Here is a 20,508-nt window from a genome sequence, read left to right as displayed (position 1 = left end):
CCAGAGGGAGTCCTAGGGAAAAGCGCGCCTTGCGGGGTTCTCCGGAAAGATCAGCTCCTTTCCCGAGCCTCTCGGTCCTAGCGCTCACACCCTGCAACACCGCCGCTCCGAACACAGCTTCACCAGTCCCACATCCTCTCTGGTTACGCACAGGGAGCATCTGTGCAAATGATGAATAAACGAGTGAATGGAGACTAGGGAAGGACATGCCTGCTTCCCAGCCGTCCTCCAGGACCTAATCCCCAACCTAGAGCTTCCAGAAAGAAACCCGGGTACGCTGAACACACTTCTGCTCCCACCTAGTGGGAGCTTTCCAACCGGAGAGTCTTCACACAGCACAATCCAAAACTGAGAGAGTCCTGGCCCGCCTGCTCAAGGTGGGTGGGTGGGCTCATGCCCAAGATGACAGAAAGGGCAAGGAAGGGGAAGCAGAGCTGACTGGTGGGTCTGCAGACCCTTAGGACAAAGCTATTTCAGCCAGCATGAGAGCCCGGTCCAGAGCATCCACCCAGCACACACCTGGGCAGTGTTGGGGGTGCAGATACAAAGGTGCTAAGGCCCTGAGGGTGGTTCCTGGGGGGCAGGAGTGATGGGGATCTCTTCTATGCACTGCAGGCCATTCCAGGACCTCCATACCCCAGTCCCACCAATCCTCACTGAACCCAATGAACAAACCAACCAACTGTTCATAGCCAGAGACCTAAACACTATGAATGGTCAGTGTCCCTTCTCTGAGCCAGCTGAGTGCTTTCCAGCTGTTTCCAGCCTGGGGACAGGATTCCACATCATAAATGTAACTAGAGAAAAAGCCCACCTTAATCACTTAGAAGAAGATGGGTTTCCAAGGACGCTTTCTGTATCCTAGTAGGTAGGCCAGAGCAACAATGCTTTCAACAAACTGGAACAGAACTCCCCCACAGGCCATCTCCATCCTTGGTCATTCAGGAGTCTCGTGATGTGCTACAATGTGCCTAGGTCTTTTTTTAATCAGCTATGGTAAGACATGCAGACCCGGAAATTATTATTATGAAGGAAGACAATTATATTCAGGTCTCTAGTAGGGAGGGCACGACATGAAGGGCCATACTGGGAAGCACCAGCAGAGGTGAGGAGGCAGGAGAGAAGGAGGGGACAGTGTGGCCCAGAGCCTTTATTGGGGTTTCTGCAGGAAGGAATGGGCAATGTGGGGCAGGTACACTAAGTAAAATGAGGATCAGCTAGTTTGAATAATTTCAGCAAGTTCTAGGGTAGAAGGGTGGTTTCTAATGATCTCCTAAGTGGCTTTGGGATGAATTAGGGCAGGAACAGCTTTGGCGTGGGGTATGAGTTTGATGAAGGAGATAGGTGGCAATGTGGGCTCTGGATTTGTTGGCTTGTATCAAAGCCTTGCTCTGAAGGGATCTTTGCTATTTCTAGTGAATGCCTTCTAGGTCTAGGCCTGCTTGGCCCAATAGCTGGTGGGAGGAACCAATAGACCCAAGGGCCCTGCACAGAAGCAATTTCCCGAATCCCCTGACCATGGAAGTGTTACCTGAGGAAGTCAGGAGCTGGGAATCCTGAAAGCAAAAAGGGAGCTGGAAGTGGGTGCCAAGAGGGCCCGAAGAGGTTGGTGACGGGGCCTGTGCCCAGCACAGAGACCTCGTCCCCACCCTCCTGTGCTCTGCATCTGCACCAGGCTCTTCCTAAGGCCCCATCTACTCCCTCTCCTGACTCCTTTTCTCCTACTCAGGCCCAAGTACCTCAAAGGCAGAGCCTGTGATGTTTCCATCCTGCATCTCTTCTGTGCTCAACAAGGACCACATGCTCAACGGAAACTTGTTTGAAAGACTGAGTAACCTCTGAGTCAGCCAACTTATTTTTCTTTAAAGGTACATAAAAACTGAAAAACAGGATTTTCAGAAATTATATGGATTTCCTTCACTCAGAACGGGAGTTTAAGGGGCGCCTGGGTGGCTCAGTCAGTTAAGTGTCTGACTTCAGCTCAGGTCATGATCTCACGGTTCGTGGGTTTGAGTCCCACATCGGGTTCTGTGCTCGCAGCTCAGAGCCTGAAGCCTGTTTCAGATTCTGTGTCTCCCTCTTTCTCTGACCCTCCCCTGCTCATGCTCTGTCTCTCTCTGTCTCAAAAATAAAAACTATTTAAAAAATTTAAAAACCGGGAGTTCAAGCTTAATTAGAATGGAATTGAAATATGGAAAAACATGGCTGATGTGGTACTCAGAGACGTGCCTTTTACAAAATTCACTCTACCAGATGTCACTGATACTCTTGGATTCTTTTTCAGAGGAAAGCTGCTTCCTGTTAGTGTCTGTTTGAATACTGCAGTTTAAAAAAAAAGGGCTCACACCCATTAGGATTGCTACCATCAAAACAACAAAACACAAGTGTTGACGAGGATGTGGAGAAAGGGAACCATCGTGCACTGCTGGTCAGGGTGTAGAATGATGCAGCCACAGTAGAAAACAGTACAGAGGTTCATCAAAATATTAAACACAATTACTTTATGACCCAGCAATTCCACTTCTGGGTGAATACACAAAGGAACTGAAAGCGGGGTCTGGAAGAGATGTTTGTACACCCATGTTCACAGTGATATTAGTTACAATTGCCAAAAGGTGGAAGCAATGCAAGTGTCCATGGCAGATGAATGGCTACAGGGAATGTGGTCCATCCGTACAATAGAATAGCAAATATTACTCAGCCTTTTAAATGGAAAATAATCCTATCACATGCTACAACACTGATAAATTCAGACGACGTTATACTCTTGTGAAATAAGCAGTCACAAAAGGACAAATACTGTTTGACTCCACTTAGATGAGGTTCCTAGAGTTGTTCCAAACATAGGAACATAGTGTAGAATGGTAGCTACCAGGATCTGGGAGAAGGGAATGAAAAGAGGTCTCAAGATGGATGGTTGTGATGGGTCCACCATATGAATACACTGAATACCACCAAACTGTACACTTAAAATGGTTGAGATGGCAAATATTATGTATATTTTACCACAGTTTTTAAAAATAATTGGAAAAAATTCAGGGCTGAAAATTGGCTTTGTGCTTTGAAAAAGGGCACCTCTTCAAGTACATTCTTAGCTTACTTGGTGAGAAAACCACACTTTGCAAATACTTCAAGGATTTGCTAACAAGATCACCAGCTGATGCTTTTCCACAGGCTGGAGGCATGGGGAAACCTAAGCTTGCTTGCTTGCTTGGTTATTTATTTAGTTAGTTTGTTTATTTAGTTAGGGGGTGGGGAGAGAGAAAGACAGCTGGGCAGGGACAGTTTGGAGCCTGACACAGGGCTCCATCCCACAAACCAAGGTCATGACCTGAGCTGAAATCAAGAGTCGGAGGCTCAACCAACGAGCTAAGCCACCCAGGTGCCCCAACCTAAGCCTTTAAAGGCCTTTTAACTGATTACTCCAGACCTACCAGGGTACTTAAAATCAATTGATTCGGTGCTTTAATCACACCTGCAAGATCACTTCACAGCAGCCTGTGTCTTAGTGTCTAAGTACCAAGTAGGTGTGTGAGCTGCAAATGACCACCATTTCCTTCCTCCTGCACAGCCTGCCACTCAAGAATTCACCTGAAAAGGAAGGATGGACACAGTGTGGACATAGTGTATGTAGCCTGGCTACTGGACACACTAAAAGTCATTTCAAACACTAGAATAATCCTGTTTGTAAAAACACAGACACACGTATGCTGAATATTTGAAACACAAAGAAAAAAAATCTGGAATGAACTACCCAGACTTAACAGGCGTTTGTCTGGGAGTATAGTGGGAGTGTGGGACAAGGGAAGAGCAGGGGCTTTTATTTTCTATTTTTGTACTGACACTTGTTTTTTTTACTGTAAATATGGAGTATTTCTGTAACTTAACCAAAGTAATGTTTTGTAAAATCCTGGGGTGGAGAAGGCCTTTCTAATCATAACAGGACAGACAGTTTTGGCCATAGGGAACATTTTTTTTTTTTTTAAGTAAAAACCTTATAACTAGGGGCGCCTGGGTGGCTCAGTCAGTTAAGCGTCCGACTTTCGCTTAGGTCATGATCTCGCGGTTCGTGGGTTTGAGCCCCGCGTCGGGCTCTGTGCTGACTGCCAGCTCAGACCCTGGAGCCTGTTGATCCTCCCCTGCTCGCTCTCTCTCTCTCTCTCTCTCTACCCCCTAGAAATAAATAAAACATTAAAAAAATTTAAAAAAAAAACCTTATAACTAAAAGCAAATAAGGAACTGGGAGAAAATGTTTGTGACATATCACTTCCTGAGTTGTAGGAAGCAGCCCCCATCCCATCTCCACCCACCACCAAAAAACCTGTGGGTTGTAGCACAATTGAAGAAACAGATATTAAGGGAAAGGGATTGGAGCTCAACACAGAGGCTTACAAACCTAATAAAAACAGATACAAGGGCTTACAGGGAATTTACTCATGAAAAGGCCAGGAAATATAAATGAAAACAAGAGTGGCATTTTTCATGATTAATCAAATGATTAAAAACATCCCTCCACGGGGCGCCTGGGTGGCTCAGTCTGTTAAGCGTCCGACTTCAGCTCAGGTCATGATCTCATAGTTCATGGGTTCGAGCCCCACATCAGGCTCTGTGCTGACAGCTCAGAGCCAGGAGCCTGTCTTCAGATTCTGTGTCTCCCTCTCTCTCTCTGACCCTCCCCTGCTCATGCCATCTCTATCCCTCTCTCAAAAATAAATAAAACATTAAAAAAAATAAACAAACATCCCTCCACAGCCCTACCCCTGATGGGGAAAGTCCACCTCAGCCACAAGGAAGGCACACGGACACAAGCAAATGTACACATGCCTGCTACGGGGCCAACAAATACAGTGAAGGTGTGGGGCAAGGACAGGTGTATGACAATGAGGGGTCTGCTACGGAAGCCATACGAGGAGGCAGATGCACAGGCAGCATCCAGTCAGCAGGGACGTGGTTCTAAGCAAAGTAAGCCCTGATTTGTAAAACGAATATCCATACCTGTGTATTAGAAAGAGGCTGTCAGGGGTGGGGGGAGGGCACCTGGGTGGCTCACTTGGTTAAGCATCCAACTTTGGCTCAGATCCTGGTCTCACAGTTCGTGGGTTCAAGCCCCATGTCTAGCTCTGTGCTGACAGCTTGGAGCCTGGAACCTGTTTCAGACTGTCTCCCGGTCTCTCTCAACAATAACATTTAAAAAATTCTTTATTGGGGCGCCTGGGTGGCTCAGTTGGTTAAGCGTCCAACTTCGGCTCAGGTCATGATCTCATGGTCTGTGAGTTTGAGCCCCACATCAGGCTCTGTCCTGATAGCTCAGAGCCTGGAGTCTGTTTCGGATTTTGTACCTCCCTCTCTCTCTGCCCCTCCCTGCTCTCTCTCAAAAAAAAAATTTTTTTTAATTTATTAAATAATTTTTTTTTTTTTTAAAAGAGGCTAAGGGGGTGCCTGGGTGGCTCAGTCGGTTAACTGTCCAACTCTTGTTCCCGGCTCAGGTCATGATCTCGTGATTCGTGGGGCCAAGCTCTGCTGAGAGCACAGAACCTGCTTAGGATTCTTTCTCCTCTCTCTATGCTTCCCCAACTCATGCTCTCTCTAAGATAAATAAGCATTAGAATAAAAAAAATTTTTTTAAAGAGGCTAAGAAAACACACCAAACATCACAGTAGTGATCTCTGCAGTGAAACAAAGGGCAATTTTTTACATTTCTAAGTTTTTGCATTTCCCAAATGTCCTACAATAAATTTATATTTGGGGGGAAATGATTTTAAAAATTACACATTTACTGGTCAAACCTTCAGCTCTGCTTGGGGCTGGTTGCTTCCTCTCTGGCACAATTTTTATAAGATGCCGCAGAAGCTCCTCAGTGTTCTCAGGGCTCCTGGAGTGGGGAAGCTGATGAAAAGGGGTCACTAAGAGATGGCCTCCCTCACCAGCGGGCACCTGGGAAGCTTCTCCCCAGTGAACACCTTCTGTTGACAGGCCTGGCGAGGGATCACACTCAGCCTGGCTGGGGCTCTGGAGGTACTGCCTGGGAGCCTGCAGACCCCACTCCCCAGTCCTGCTTCAGCCACTACCCCTCCAGCTTTGCCCTGGCTCGTCAACAAACCCATGGTCCACCTGAGAATTCCAAGCACCCCGATGCCAGGTGCTGTGTGGATTCTAGTCCTATGCCCCTCCTTCTCCCACTAGGTGGCTGGGTCCCCTGCAAACAGTTTGATTTTGCAGGATTTTGGTCAATCCTAATAACAAATGAACATCCAAAAAAAAAAAAAAAGCCAACAGATTCCCCACCCCCAACCCGTCAATACCCGGAAAACAGGAGTGGAAAGAGAAAACCAACCCCACCCGCAATCCCCACTTGATGTACTGAAGCCTGCGTGCGCCTCCAGGCACAGGCTTGGATGGTTTAAAAACGCTGCTCTCCTGTGGGCCTCTGGGCTCAAAGCCGTGGGGGGACCCCCTCTGGCCCGGCCTTCCTCACGGCCCCTCCCTCAGGCTGCTTCACCACATTCTCGACGCCCTGCCGCACAGCCGAGCAGGGGGCCCCTCCTGCAATGGGTTCACCGCCTTTTATCAACTCAACAGGGAGCCCAGTGGGGCCCCCGTCTGTCCTCCCCAGCGCCCCGCGAGCACTCGGGTGCGTGGACTTTCTGGTGTCGGAGAAGGGCTGAGAGCCGGCGGCAGGCCCTGCCGCAGCCCCGGCACCGGTAGGGCCTCTCGCCGCTGTGAAGCCGGTAGTGCTCGCTCAGCGCGGAGCTCCTGCGGAAGGCCTTGCCGCACTCGCCGCACTCGAACGGCTTGTCCCGCGCGTGCACGCGGCGGTGCGCGCTCAGCTGGGTGCTCTGCCGGAAGGCCTTGCCGCACTCGCCGCACTGGAAGGGCTTCTCCTCCGTGTGGATCAGCTGGTGCCTGAGCAGGATGGAGCTCTGCTTGAAGGCCTTGCCGCACTCCGTGCACCGGTAGGGCTTGGCGCCCGTGTGGACGACCCGGTGCCTGAGCAGCAGCGAGTTGTACTTGAAGGCCTTGCCGCAAGCACAGCTGTACGCTCTCTCGCCAACGGCCTCCGCAGGGCCCGAGCCTGGCTGTGTTTCCTCCAGGGCACCCAGGGATACGCTGAGTTCCCCCCCGGGGCCGCTTGCCTGGGGGTCGCGGGGTCGTTTATCGGGCTCATCTTCAGGACGGCCATTCCTCTCCTCAGGGAGGCGCCCCCAAACTGTGCCCAATAGTCCTAACTGCTTAGAGGACACTCTCCTCAGAGAAGACTCCTTGACCCCAGCCTCCACCCTAGAATCTGGAAGAATAAACAGAAAATGGAAAGATGACCTCACCTCTATATTCACAAAAGGAACTCTGATTTGAAGACAGAATCCTTATATCAAAGAAGTAGGGAGGTTCGGGAACTTCTCACAACAAAGAAACCGTAAAATCAGGGTTTGTATAAGAGGATCCAAAGGAAGGTTAAGCACTGTGGGAGGTTACCTCAGGAGGGAAACTCATGACCAGGGAGGGGCATCAGGAGGAGAGGGGAGGGCACAGCTTGGCCCGAAGTACTGGGGCAGAGGTAGGCGGTGGGGGGTGGCAGGCTTGATGCAGGAGTAGGGCCTGCAGTGTGTGGGGTACTGCCATCCTGTGCTTCCCTCTTCCTCTGGGCACTCACCCACAGTTCATCCACTCGGTAGACATGTTAGGGTCCTGCCTATGCAGCCGCCATGGACGACAGGCCACCTCTCCTCCTGCAGCCCCAAGCTCAGCCCTTGGCATGTGAGCCACAGGATGCTGGGAGAATCAAAGCAGCTCAAGGGTCTTCCCTGCTGGGTCCTCTCACACTCCCTCCCCCCCCCCAAGATCTGCCCCGACACCTCAGAGCACCAGGAAGGATATTCATGCACTTGCGTTTCTTGTACAAGTTAGTCTTGGGTGACCTTGGATGACAAGCAAGGTATTTAGTAGGAAATCTGGCCATGCTGGGAGGAGCTAAATGTATAGTCTTCCAAGCACCAGGGAACTACAAGGAGCTGTGTGAAGGCCAGGCCTTGCTGTGCCTTGCACTTACCTGGGCACAGGTGGGCTATGGTCTCTGGCTCCTCAGCCACCTGCAGAATCAAAGCCCCTGGCTCCTCCCCTTGCTCCAAGAGGGAGATCAGCGCTGGTTTGGCAACAAGAAAGCCTACATGCAGGGAGGAGAGCAGCACGCGTCAGGGAGCAGGAGGAAGGAAGGATGTCCGGCTGCCTGAGGCCTCAGAGGATACACACTTGGAGTGGGTAGGGAACACCTACTTTCCCAGGAGCAGGGCAACTGAGTGGCCATGGAGGGATGAGAGGGGACCCCCCCAACTTCCCCTCCAAACATGTGAGACTTTGAATTTGGAAAGGAACCAACTCCCCCAGGAGGCCGGTGGAAGAAGCAGGGTTGTGTCTGAGCCCAGCCCCAGGATGGACAGGGAAGCCTCACCCAGTGAGGCCACGTGCCCGTAGTTCTCCAGCATCACATCCCTGTACAGCGCCCTCTGGTCAGGGGCCAGGCAACTCCACTCTATTCTTGTGAAGTACACGGCCACGTCCTCAAACACAACGGCCTCCTGCAACCACAACCCCTGCTGTCTGGGGCTATCTGGCCAGGAGATGCGAAGACACGTTAGGGATATTCAGGGCACCTGTTCAGCCCTGGGAGTCAAGGCTTCTGTATGATCACTGCTGCATTCCCAAGGTCTGGCACGGGGCGGGAGGAAGGGGATACCTCAACACTCCCAAAAGGAAAAGTGGAACAGTCCTTTTGCCAAAGCCATGGGAGAAGTGAGGGTCTCAACCTTGGCCTAGGTAGGGGCACCCTTGAGATGCTGGTGGCCGAGCCTCCACACCTGTGGGGAGAGTTCCTGTCCTGTTCTCTGGTTCTTTGCTCTTAGGAGAGAAGCCAAAGGCTGTGTGCACCAAGAAGGTCTGACCATTCACACCAGATGGAGGCAGGTGCTGGGGAGGGACAGGGATCCTGACCTTGCTGGCTGATCCTGGAAGCTCAGGGGCTGCAGAAGACCGTGGGCGGCCTACTTCTGCCCAAAGCCTCAGGAAGGAGTTGACACAGCCATTGTGAGTCTTCAAAAGGAGGAGGCTGACCCTTGGATTACAGAATCCATCCCTGTGATCCACCTGCAGAAGTGGGAGCTACATGGGTAGGCCTGGGGCCCCCTGGGAAGGTCCTCAGGGCTGAAAAGCTGAGGATGGGGATGAAGGTAGCCAAAAGGCTCAAAGGGGACACTCACCTGGAGTCTGCGCGTCGCAAGTGGCACCGCCATTCCAAGGTCCCCTTCAGGGGAAAGGCAGGCGCTGGGGACTGTGATTGTTGAGTAGAAAGAGCCCAGGCCTAAGGCCCATCCAACCCTGTCCCTGTTTCCCAGAAGGACCACCCAGATACAGAAAAGACAGGAAAGCATAAGACATGGGGCAAGGACATCCCGGTCAGCCCAGATGACCCCTCACATCCCAAAAAGCAGCAACCTAAGGCCTGCTCACCCACACCTGTGGAGGCCACAAGGCTCCACCTCTCACTCCTGATTTTCCCAGAAATGTCTTTTGGGACCATCCTACTTAAAATGCTACCCCCGGGGTGTCGGGGTGGCTCAGTCAGGTAGGAGTATGACTCAGGTTATGAGCTCCCAGTTCGTGAGTTCAAGCCCTGCGTCAGGCTCCATGCTGACAGAGTGGAGAGTGAAGCCTGCTTGGGATTCTCTCTTCCTCTCTCTCTGCCCTTCCCCCACATGCATGTGTGCTCTCTCTCAAAATAAACTTTAAACAAATAAAATAAAATAAAATGCTACCTCCACCCCAGAATTCCTTCCCTATCCTCATTCCCTGTTTTATTTTCATCCACAGCACCTGTTGTCTGACATAATACAGTCAACTTACTTGCTTCTCATCCACCTACCCCCATGAGATGAGGCCTGCAGTCTGGTTATTCATGCTGTACCCCCAGAGTCTGGGGGAGGGCCTGATACACAGCATGTGCTCAGCAAGGATTTGTGGCATGAATGAGTGGTTCCATGACAGTGGGTGATTCTGCAGCCAGGAAAACCACGTTGTGGACACCAGAAAATGGTCTTACTACATTACTACGTGAAATAAGCAGACTATAAGCAAAAAAATAAATCTGGCAGCACACACCACAGCCCATTAACCTTAGTTTCTTTCAAAGTAGTTCTTATTTTCCTTCTCATTTTTCTGAATTCTCTAAGACTTATTGCTTATTTTCAAATATGTGGTGCAGTTGGGGAAAAATTATTTAAAAACCAATAAATACAATTCTGCTCTGGCTAGGTGTTCAGAATAGACCCTGGTCTCTGTGTCCCTTCCTCAATGGACACTTGAGCTCCTGTGTTTGGGTGGAGGTATCTAGAGTACCCTTTTCTGCGGGGCTTGAGCCTCCTAAGTAGCTGCCTCTTTGTAAAGTGATGTCCCTTTTAGGCAACAGTTAGCAGAAATCCTGCGGTTATGATGCTATGAGGTGACATCTGGCAGGAAAGTCCTTTTAACATGTGAGAGTATGAGAGGCTACACCGGATGACCTGAGAGGCTTGGTGGGTCATCTGTGCCCAGACACACAAACGGCAAATGCAAAGAGCAGAGCCATGCCACCACTAGACACCGCACCGGGCTCTCTGTCCAGGGCAGTCTGTGTGGACCATTGCTGCTGCCCCTGTTGACAGAGCTACTGTCCTCCTCAACCTCACAAGACAACCAGAGCATCTTATGAGGATGAGCATCTCAAGAGAAGACCTGGCTCTCAACTCAACATATACCCCTCTCCACAGTTAGGAGGGCATGTTGCCATGCTGGTCTGTTTGCTTATTTCTGGCGAATGCATGTCCTCAGCGAGGGGCCACCTGGGTAGAGAGGAAAAGACTTAATTTTAGTTCTACCTTTGGAACCAGGGAATAAGTTAATGTGAGAAAAACAGTGCTGAGTTGAAAACAGTGGAGCAGGGGATATAATAACAAAACAGATTAGGTTCCTGCTCAGAGTCCTCAGAGAGAAAATATGAAGCGGAAGGAGAGTGCTAACTTAGATGGGGGATCAGGGAAGACTTCCTGGCTGGGGGGAGGAGAGGGATTACATTCAGTTGGGGCCTGGAGGACCAGCAGGAGTCATTCTTTCCCTCCAATTTAGAATAAAACTCTGTTCCTCCGGGGACTGAGGCACCTTGCTCCACTCCGTCACCTACCTCCTTGGGTACTACACTGCAGCCAAGCTGGCATTCTCTCTGTTACTCAAACTAGCCAAGGCCATTCTGGTGCACTTTCCTTTGCCTACAAGGGATTAGCAAGGACTGTCAGCTACCAGGTTTCAGTTCAAATGTTAATTTCTTGGAGAGAACTTCCCTGCCCACCTACAGCCACCCCTAACTTCTTATCTCTCACAAACCTATCCTCTTGGTTCATTTTCTTCATAGCCCTTGAAATGGATGGAGCCCAGCTGGGCATAGAGCTTGCTTAATTAACATTCTACTCCACCCCCTCTCGATTGCAGTCTCTCCCAAAAAACAAAAAACGAAACAAAGCAAAAACACCCAACTTTCTTACTTGTTTGTTGCCTCTACTGCATCAATGCCTCCCTTCTATTACAAACGGATGCTCCCTGAAGCCAGGAATGCTGCCCCTCACTGCAGTGTCGCCAGCACTAGAAGGGTCCTCAGGACGAGGTAAGTAATCCGAATGCCTGTGTCCCAATGAATGAGGGAAAGGGGGAAGAACCGCACAGGGTAAAGCGTGACGGCGAAAGGGCTGACAATTGGCTAGGAAACGAGGGTGCAGGGAGAGGCAGTATTAGGGGGTGGCCAGCCGGCAACAGCTGCTCCCCAGCGGGTGCACTCAGGCAGCTGCAGGCGTGAGGCCGCGGGGGACGCAGCCCGGACAGAACTGATCCTCTCGAGTCTCCTACCCCTGCAGCTTCAGGTCTGCGCTGTCACCCAGGCTCTGGGGAGGCAAGGCTCGGGACCAGCCCGCGCTCTTGCCGCGCCAGCCGGAGGGAACGGGACGCCGGACCCTCCCTAAGGCCCAGAACCGAAGGAAAAGCGAGGGGGCGGCGCCGGCTATCAGCGCCCCCGCGGTGCTCCGCGCGGCCTCTGTGCAGACCACAGCCTCAGCCAGGCGGGGATCGGAGAACCACACTCACCCCCCTCCGGTCCCCGCCCCGCGGCCAGGCCTACTCACCCTGGGCCGCTATCCGGGGCCGCGCGCGGGGGGCGCCGGGAGCAGTCGGGCCGCGCCGGGCCCGCCCCCGGAAACGGGCCCCAGCGCCGCTCTAGGAGGCTCGGAGGACCACGCTCCGAGGTGGGCGCCTTCTGGCTTCTGCGGCGCGCGCCTGGTGATGGAGAGGGCCGCCGAGGGCGGGGCGCTTTTCTGGACCGGATCCCGCGTGAACCCCCAAGTCAGCCGGGCGAGCCCACTGTGGGAGTCGGGGGTCCCGACGCAGGGTCCCCAAGCCTAAGAGCAGACGCGTCCACGCGAGACCTTGAGAAAGGCCAATAGAAAATTCGAGCATCATTCCAGGCAACCGGATTCTGAAGCAGCGACCTCTCCCTTTTAACTTTTTATTTTTACATAATTACAAAATCAAGCAAGTTGCAAAGGCAGTGTGGAGAGGGCCTGTATATCCTTTCACCTTCTTCCCCTACAGTCTGAAAAAGCTTCTCTACGATTGTGTCTTTCAAATTTTTGTGACACAGTAAAAAAAAAAAAAAAGCTTTACAGTGTGACCCAGCACACGCACAAATCGCTGCTTAGGAGTAAATGGTTACATATATAGTGATTTAAAAAGAATTTAAATAAACTACTCTTATGCAATGAAATCTCATGTTTCTCTGTACATGTTTTCTTATTTTTTAAAAAAGGGCAAAAGCAGAGACCAACTTTTTGAAGAGGGACACAATAGCCAAAAATCTAGGAGGCAGCAAAGGAGGCATCTGTATTTTTATTTGGGGGGGGGGGGAAGAGCCTGGCTCAGTCGGTTAAGCGTGTGACTCAACTCAGGTCATGATCTCACGGTTGGTGAGTTTGAACACCGTGTAGGGCTCTGTGCTGAGAGCTCAGAGCCTGGAGCCTGCTTCAGATTCTGTGTCTGCCTCGCTCTCTCTCTGCCCCTCCCCTGGTCACGCTGTCAATCAAAGTAAAAATAGGGGCACCTGGGTGGCTCAGTTGGTTAAGCGTCAGTCCAGGTCATGATCTCGTGGTTCATGAGTTCGAACCCCACGTTGGGCTTTGTGCTGACAGGTCAGAGCCTGGAGCCTGCTTCAGACTCTGTGTCTCCCTCTTTCTCTGCCCCTCTTCCGCTCATGCTCTGTCTCAAAAATAAATAAATGTTTAAAAATTTTTAAATTAAAATAAACATTAAAAACTATGTTTTATTTATTTATTTATTTCTGAGAGAGAGGGAGACAGTGTGAGCAGGGGAGGGTCAGAGAAGGAGACACAGAATCTGAAGTAGGCCCCAGGCTCTGAGCTAGCTGTCAGCACAGAGCCTGTCGTGGGGCTCGAACCCATGAATCATGAGATCATGACCTGAGCCGAAGTCGGACGCTTAACCGACTGAGCCCCCCAGGCGCCCCAAAAAATTATGTTTTAGACAGAGTGCGAGTGGGGTAGGATCAGAGAGGGAGGGAGGCATAGAATCCGAAGCAGCTCCAGGCTCTGAGCCGTCAGCACAGAGCCCTGAGCCGAAATCTGCCACTTAACCAACTGACCTACCCAGGGGCCCCAAGAAGGGCAAGTAATTGCAAGTAATTGGCATTATACAAGCTACAGTAGCTGAAAATAGGATATCAAATTTAGTTATGGTTAAATAGTTTCAACAAATATGCTTGGAAACTAAATAGCAACCTGCAAAATAACTCATGGGAGGAAGAGAAAATCATACCTGGAATTGAAAGAAAATGAAAATACTTTGNTATATACATACATATATATATATATATATATAGATATACAGGCATACCTTGGAGATATTGGAAATTTGGTTCCAGACCACTGCGGTAAAGTGAATAATAGTAATAAAACAAATTAATTTATTGGTTTCCCAGTGTACATAAAAGTTATGTTTATGCAGTAGTCTATTCAGTGTGCAAGAGCATTATGTCTAAAAAAGCAACATACATACTTTAATTTTAAAATATTTTATTGCTAGGGGCACCTGGGCGGCTCAGTAGTTTGAATGTCTGACTCTCCATCTCATGGTTTGTGAGCAGGAGCCCCACATCAGGCTCTGCGCTGACAAAGCAGAGCCTGCTTGGCATTCTTTCTCTCCCTTCTCTCTGCTCCTCCCCTGCTCAAGCTTGCACTCTCCCTCTCAAAATAAATAAATAACTTTAAAAATAAAAAGAAATATTGCTAAAAACTGCTAACCATCATCTGAACTTTGGGTAAGTCCTATCACTGACTACTATAATAAATAATAATGAAAAAGTTTAAAATATTTCAAGAATTACACAAAATGTGACAGAGACACAAGTGAGCAAATGGTGTTGGAAAAAGGACACCAACAGACTTGCTTAATTCACGGTTGCCACAGACTTTTAATTTGTAAAAAAAAAACAAAACCCAAAATAACCCCAGTATCTGCAAAACATAGTAAAATGAGATACGCCTGTTTACATACACTTATAACCTTTCAGTGCATATATTCAGATAATGAAAGCATGCATGAAAGAACTGACTCTTCTTTTCACTTAAATTTTGTTTGGTTTGTCTCAACATGTATATTTTCCTTCATTTTTGTTTTGCTTTGGATATTTATATATAAGAATTATCCTTTACTCCAATTTTATCCCAGGTATTAACTGGGGCCCCCTTTTCTACTTGGAGATACAGAGTTGGACCCCACCCCTTTTCCGCAGCTTTTGGAGGTCCAAAGATATCCCAAGAATTTTTACCTGTTTTCATGCACACTTTTTTAAAAGTACAATATTTTTTGCCGGAGACTGAAACTGCACAGGTCACCCCTGATGGCAAGGCCCAGGGAAGAGACTGCAATGCAGTCAGAAGAACCCCCGGAAGAATTCTTCTTCTCTACTTTGTCTGTACCTTTTACTCTCACTTCTGCTGTGAGTCTATTCTAGGGTTAATATGAAACCAGAATCATCCAAAGTTCCCCCCTTCCTCCAAAATGGAATGTACCTAAATATCATGTCTGCCCCCTCAATCAGATGTTGTCTAATAAATATTGTAGCAATTAGCAAAATTGGAGACAGTCCAGTATGCATTGGGTCTATGAGAGACCTAGAATTCATTTTCCTTGTATGAGTCTAATTGCCAGTAAGAATACATATTACGCCATAAGCAGAGACAAAAACAAGACTTACTAGTTGTGGAGGACTTTCTCGAAAAAGTGTTAGAGAAATAATTGCCTGCTGACCTCAAGCCTGTAAGGCAACTTATGGATTGTTCTCGTCAAAGAATGAGATTGGTAAATGCAGAGACCAAATTCTAGTTGATCCACGTAAAACATTTCCATACGTCATCTATGATAAATGTTGACATTGTTCTTTCTTAGTAAGGGGTTGTGAAAGTCTGTTACCTACAACTGCGGGTACAGGTATATCCTGTTTTTGCATGCCCACTGAATTTAAACAATTAAAGGGCACCGTGATCTCATGTATTCTGGCAATATACTTCACTTATCCTTAGATACCCGGCCACACGTAGTAAAGAATATGTAAAACTTCGTTATGACTACCTGGTTAAATTTTATTGGTTGAAGTGGAAATTACGTACCATGAAATCACTGTTGCCAAGAAAACTTAGAAATGTTAAGTCCCATGACTGTACTCAAAAAATGTAAATTGTTTAAGCATGATTGTTTGAATTTGCCATATAAAAACCCTAAGCTGAAAAATAAATTTGAGCAGTCCACCTGAAGAGGCTGCTCCGTGTCTTCTTTCGCCGACACCAACCATCACTCTCCGGGCCAACCCTGGCTTGCAGAGGCTGGTCCTCTGCAATTTTTAAAAGTAGAATACATAGAAAGGAGTGACAAATACCTTCAGCACACTGCCCGGTGAATTTTCACACCCTGAACACCCTGTGAAGCTAGCATCCATGTCAACAAAGCTGATTCTGTCTGGGGACCTCAAAGCCTCCTCGGGCTCTCTTCTGGTTGCTCTCAAAACACGTCTCCTATTGGTGCCTAAATGTGTCCACTCTGACTTCTTTAGCCCTGATGGCTTTTGTAGGTGTGCTTCATGTATCTTGTGTATATTCACTCAACTCTCACAATAACCCTGCGAAAGACAGTATTATTGTTCCTATATGAAAGAATAGTGTCCCCTATGAAAGAATAGAAGTGTAGTGTTGTTATTTGCCTGGGGGCAGTTGATATGGAGGTGGGGAGCCAAGTGGAACAAGACAGAAGAGTCATGGTCATGCATGTTTATACTAAGTTACTCTTGTGTGTACCTGACAAAAATATTTTAAAAACAACTTTAAAAGAAAATTAAGAACTTCTAAGAATAAAGTTTGAAATGCTGGGAAGAGGTACCCTTGGATGGTACAGGAAGGGGGGAAGGGTGCCTATCTGGGGGTAGAGGCAAATGGGCCCCTCTTGAAAGCTTGAGAACCCCATGCCCAGTGTGGCTGTCCCTAGAGAGCCCCCATCTTTAGGTGACCCAGATTTGTGGAGTCCCTGCTGTGTGCCAGGCTTGGTGGCCTCTCACATGGAGATTGACATTCAGGCTATTGAGATGGGGCCAAGTCAGAGGTCTCTGGACTTTGAAGGCGGAGGACACCAGCCAGGATCCCCCTCTCTGCAAGGACAGATGCACTGAGCATGAGGCAGGGGCACAATAAATATCAGGCAAGCGACTGTACCTCAGAGAGCCCCAGAACTGGTTACCCTCCCTTAAGTCCATGCTTGCCATCTCCAGGTAGGCCTTCAGGAGGAAGCATCCAAGCAGGCAAGCCCCCTGCCCCCCTCCCCCAGAACAGCACTTCTTGAGGCTTCCCTGGGCCCAGAACCCCCAATGAGGCCTCACAGCTGCCAGACATCCCCTGGAAATCTTGGGCTGGCAATACTGACCATCCCCCTATGGCAAGGCTCTGAACACACGTCCTGCAGTAGGCCTGGTTAGCCACCTTCTGGCTGCATTGAGCTCTAGGGTAAAGAGAAAGAGGGGGGCCCTCCCCACCATATCTCATCTGAGAGACCTATGTGACCTTCTTAGGGACCCTATGGCCTGAGTGTCCAAGTACTGTCCCCAACTCCCTGCACCTTTCTGGTCCTCTGAGCCTATCTTGGGCTGCTCTCAAAACCCCTCACTCTGCCCAAGGAGGCCCAGGTGCCCCTTGACGAAGTTTTTTTGGGGTGATAATGGGGTTCATGGGGTCAGGAACTGACAGCCAAGAAAGAATTCTTGAAATGTCATTAGTGGAAAAAGGTGATTTTATTAAAGTATGGGGATAGGACCTATGCGCAGAAAGGGACCAGACTAGTTATATACTATGGAGCTGGGGGTGGGGGGTGGGGTGGGAAGGCAAAGTCCAGGGGAACTTCCCAATGAGATCTGCATATGGTAAAGAATTCTCACAGGACACTGGGGGCCTAGCTATTGTCAAACTAAGGCTCTTTTCCCTTCTAGCAAAGCATTAGCACTAAGGCAGTAGGAAGTTCATGGAGAAACATTTTACTCTGCCTGCCTCAAGTATTTGCCAACGGGCTCCAGCTTATAAGGAAATTTAATTTTATCTGCCATTCCCTTCTGCCTTTGTTTCGCACATCACCCTTCAGCCCCTTGCCCTGCCAGGGCTGTGCTGCCTCCTGAGCCCCCATCCCTGCCAACCCATTTGTTGCCTCCCCTGGGGCCTCACCAGTACCCTCTGCTTCTCTGCTTCAGCTTATGGCCACATGCCGCCCCCCCCCCATCCTCCTTTCTTCTTACTTTCTTGCCACCGCCCCTCCAAGGCCTACCTGCCTTCACTGGTACCAGCAAACACCCTACTGCAAAGTCCTGAGTGCAAGCCTCTGTCCATTGGGACCTCTGCCCTCACTTCCCTTACCTTGCTACCTCTCCCTCCACTGGTCTCACCTCCACACCCACAGCCCTAGTCAAGAAGCTCTACCTGGACCAGCACGTGGGCAGTTCTCACTCAGACAGGGGTCCCGCCCCCCAGGTCTTAAACTCCAGGCACCCTCTCCTGAAGGCGCCTCCCACTCCTCAGGGGTGTGACTCCGGGAAGCCCTCACTCACAGAATGCTTCCTGGGGCTCCCTGCTCTGGTAGACTTGATCTTTAACCCAGCTCACGCTCCCAGGGTCCCCTACCAGCTGTTCCCTTTCTCAGCTCCAACCGCACCCACCCCTCCCCATAGGGTTCTGAACAGGGTCATCGTGTTCCTTCACGTCAGGGTCACTTATCCAGTCCTCCTTCCCTTTCCTCCCATTGGCAAGTGACATGGTTCACCCTCTTCTCCCCCTTCTCAAGCCCCCAGTTTCGCCTTCTCCATTTCCTGGCCTCGCGTCCCCTCCTCCACCTGCCTGGGAGAGAGTGATGTAGGGGGCAGGAGGGCGACACTCCTCCTCCCTGGGGGTCCGACCATCCCAACTAAGACTCCCGCACCTCTACTGTCGCCCAGTCTCTCTGGCAACCTCCTCGACCCCCGCCAACCATGCAGTGCCCTGGTCGTCCAAGCAAAGACCAGGATGCCCCTGTCTCTCTCCCCAAGGCCCACCTCCAGGTACGCCCATTCTAACCTTTCCGATAAACCTATCAGCGCAGAGTCGCAGCGTCCTGGGAGCAGCCGCAGTGGCGGTGGTTGAACATTTGCTCTTTAGTGTACACCCCCGTCTTCTATAAACCACCACGTTCCTGCAAACGGTCCACCCATTTTATTTTTTCCTTTTTAAAAAATTAATTAATAATTAATTTTTACAAATAGTTTATTGTCAAGCTGGTTTCATATAACACCCAGTGCTCATCCCCACAAGTGCCCTCCTCCATGCCCATCTCCCCCCTGCCCCCCCACCCCCATCAGCCCGCAGTTTGTTCTCAGTATTCAAGAGTCTTTCATGGTTTGCCTCTCTCCCTCTCCCCCACTATTTCCTCCCTTCTTCTCCCCCTTGGTCCTCCGTTAAATTCCTAACCCTCCTGTACGTGCAAACATATGATATTTGTTCTCTGCCTGACTTATTTCGCTCAGCATAACACCCTCAAGGTCCATCCATGTTGCTACACGTGGTCAGATTTCACTCTTTCTCCTTGCCATGTAGTATTCCGGTCCACCCATTTTAAAAGGGGGCTCACAACCCTACAAGAATGGACCTCACCCTAGAAAGGGGTCCTTGCCCTACAAAAAAGCTAATAACCTCAGGCCGAGAGAGCAGTCCTCCGATTCCGCGCCCGGAGTAAGTCGCTCTATCGGGGGGGTACCTAACCCTGGAAAGTCACTCAACCCCTCAGTGGGTCTCCTCGGCCGCTTAGTGGGCAACGCTCGCCCTCCGGGAGACTTCTTTGATGTCCGGACTTCCCTCTAGCCTCTTCCCGGGCCCCGCCCACACGGACCCGGCTGCAGATCGGGTCATCTGTGACCTCAGGGACCCTGGGCTCCGCGGGACCTGCCATCCCAATGCGCCTGCGCAGAGGCCACGGCGGCCGGGAAAGGGCCGACGGCACTCGCGGAATGACTACAAATCCCGGCGTGCACTGGGCTTACGGCCGTGCCGGAAGGTCAAGGAGTTATCGGCCCCGCCCCGGAAGATAAGGCGGCTCTCCGCCGCTACGACTTCTCTTCCGGCCGCGCTGGGTAGCAGGTAGGACGTGTTTGTGGCGCGGCGGCTCTGGTACCATCCGCGTTCATCCCCTGCCCTGGGGACCCCTACGAACCCCGGCGGGATTCCTGAGAAAGAGCTGGGGCGCACGGTCAGGGATGGGTGTGGGAAAGCGTCTAGACCTGGAGGGAGGATCCTGGGGAACTGGGACCCTGAAGCTGGGGTGGCGGGGGTACCTGGACCGCCCGGGCGCTGACCGTAAGCCGCCTCCAGACCGCCGCCATGGGCCGCGTAATCCGTGGGCAGAGAAAGGGCGCTGGCTCGGTGTTCCGCGCGCACGTGAAGCACCGCAAGGGAGCTGCGCGTCTGCGAGCCGTGGACTTCGCCGAACGGCACGGCTACATCAAGGGCATCGTGAAGGTGCGGGGAGCCCGCCCGGGCGGGTGGGGACACGGGGCACCCCGCCAAGGACCTGCCGCTCATGCCGCCTCCGCCCGCAGGACATCATCCACGACCCGGGCCGCGGTGCACCCCTCGCCAAGGTAGTATTTCGGGATCCGTACCGATTTAAGAAGCGGACGGAGTTGTTCATCGCTGCCGAGGGCATCCACACCGGCCAGTTCGTGTACTGTGGCAAGAAGGGTAAGCTTCGCGGACGCCTGGGTTGCCTCGTCTGCGGGTTGGTGGCGTCGAGTCCCGCGGTGGGGTTGACGCTGACAGTGTGGAGCTTCTTTGGGATTTTCTTTCGCCCCTTTCTGTGCGCCTGACTCGCTTG

General features: G+C 50.6%; 2 protein-coding genes across 4 annotated transcripts in view; one reads left to right on the top strand and one right to left on the bottom strand.

Moving 5' to 3' along the window:
* Positions 1–2,484: 2,484 nt before the first annotated feature.
* Positions 2,485–12,185, bottom strand: ZNF517 (zinc finger protein 517). 3 transcript variants are annotated; one of them, XM_077758178.1, is made up of 6 exons: positions 11,565–12,185; positions 9,252–9,375; positions 8,986–9,138; positions 8,447–8,573; positions 8,048–8,161; positions 2,485–7,285 (listed from the first exon to the last, which is right to left on the bottom strand). In XM_077758178.1, exons 2-6 carry the CDS (start codon positions 9,282–9,284, stop codon positions 6,573–6,575), a joined length of 1,140 nt encoding a protein of 379 aa, XP_077614304.1. In that variant the 5' UTR covers positions 9,285–9,375; positions 11,565–12,185; the 3' UTR covers positions 2,485–6,572. The 3 variants fall into 3 exon arrangements, with proteins under 3 accessions (XP_077614304.1, XP_077614301.1, XP_077614303.1); XM_077758175.1 differs by lacking the exon at positions 11,565–12,185 and adding an exon at positions 9,914–10,014; XM_077758177.1 differs by lacking the exons at positions 8,986–9,138; positions 11,565–12,185 and adding an exon at positions 9,914–10,014.
* Positions 12,186–19,706: 7,521 nt separating this feature from the next.
* The window catches only part of RPL8 (ribosomal protein L8), a 2,759-nt gene continuing 1,957 nt past the window's right edge, over positions 19,707–20,508 (top strand). The window contains exons 1-3 of the mRNA XM_077758179.1: positions 19,707–19,775; positions 20,007–20,153; positions 20,234–20,375. Of these exons, the coding sequence (XP_077614305.1) occupies positions 20,016–20,153; positions 20,234–20,375 (280 nt within the window). The 5' untranslated portion in view covers positions 19,707–19,775; positions 20,007–20,015. The remainder of the gene's footprint in view (positions 19,776–20,006; positions 20,154–20,233; positions 20,376–20,508) is intronic.

This window comes from Crocuta crocuta, unplaced genomic scaffold (assembly GCF_008692635.1).
Source record: "Crocuta crocuta isolate KB4526 unplaced genomic scaffold, BGI_CrCroc_1.0 scaffold327, whole genome shotgun sequence".
Lineage (NCBI taxonomy): Eukaryota > Metazoa > Chordata > Mammalia > Carnivora > Hyaenidae > Crocuta > Crocuta crocuta.
The sequence above is the reverse complement of the archived record's forward strand: the minus strand, read 5'-3'. Positions and strand labels throughout refer to the sequence as shown.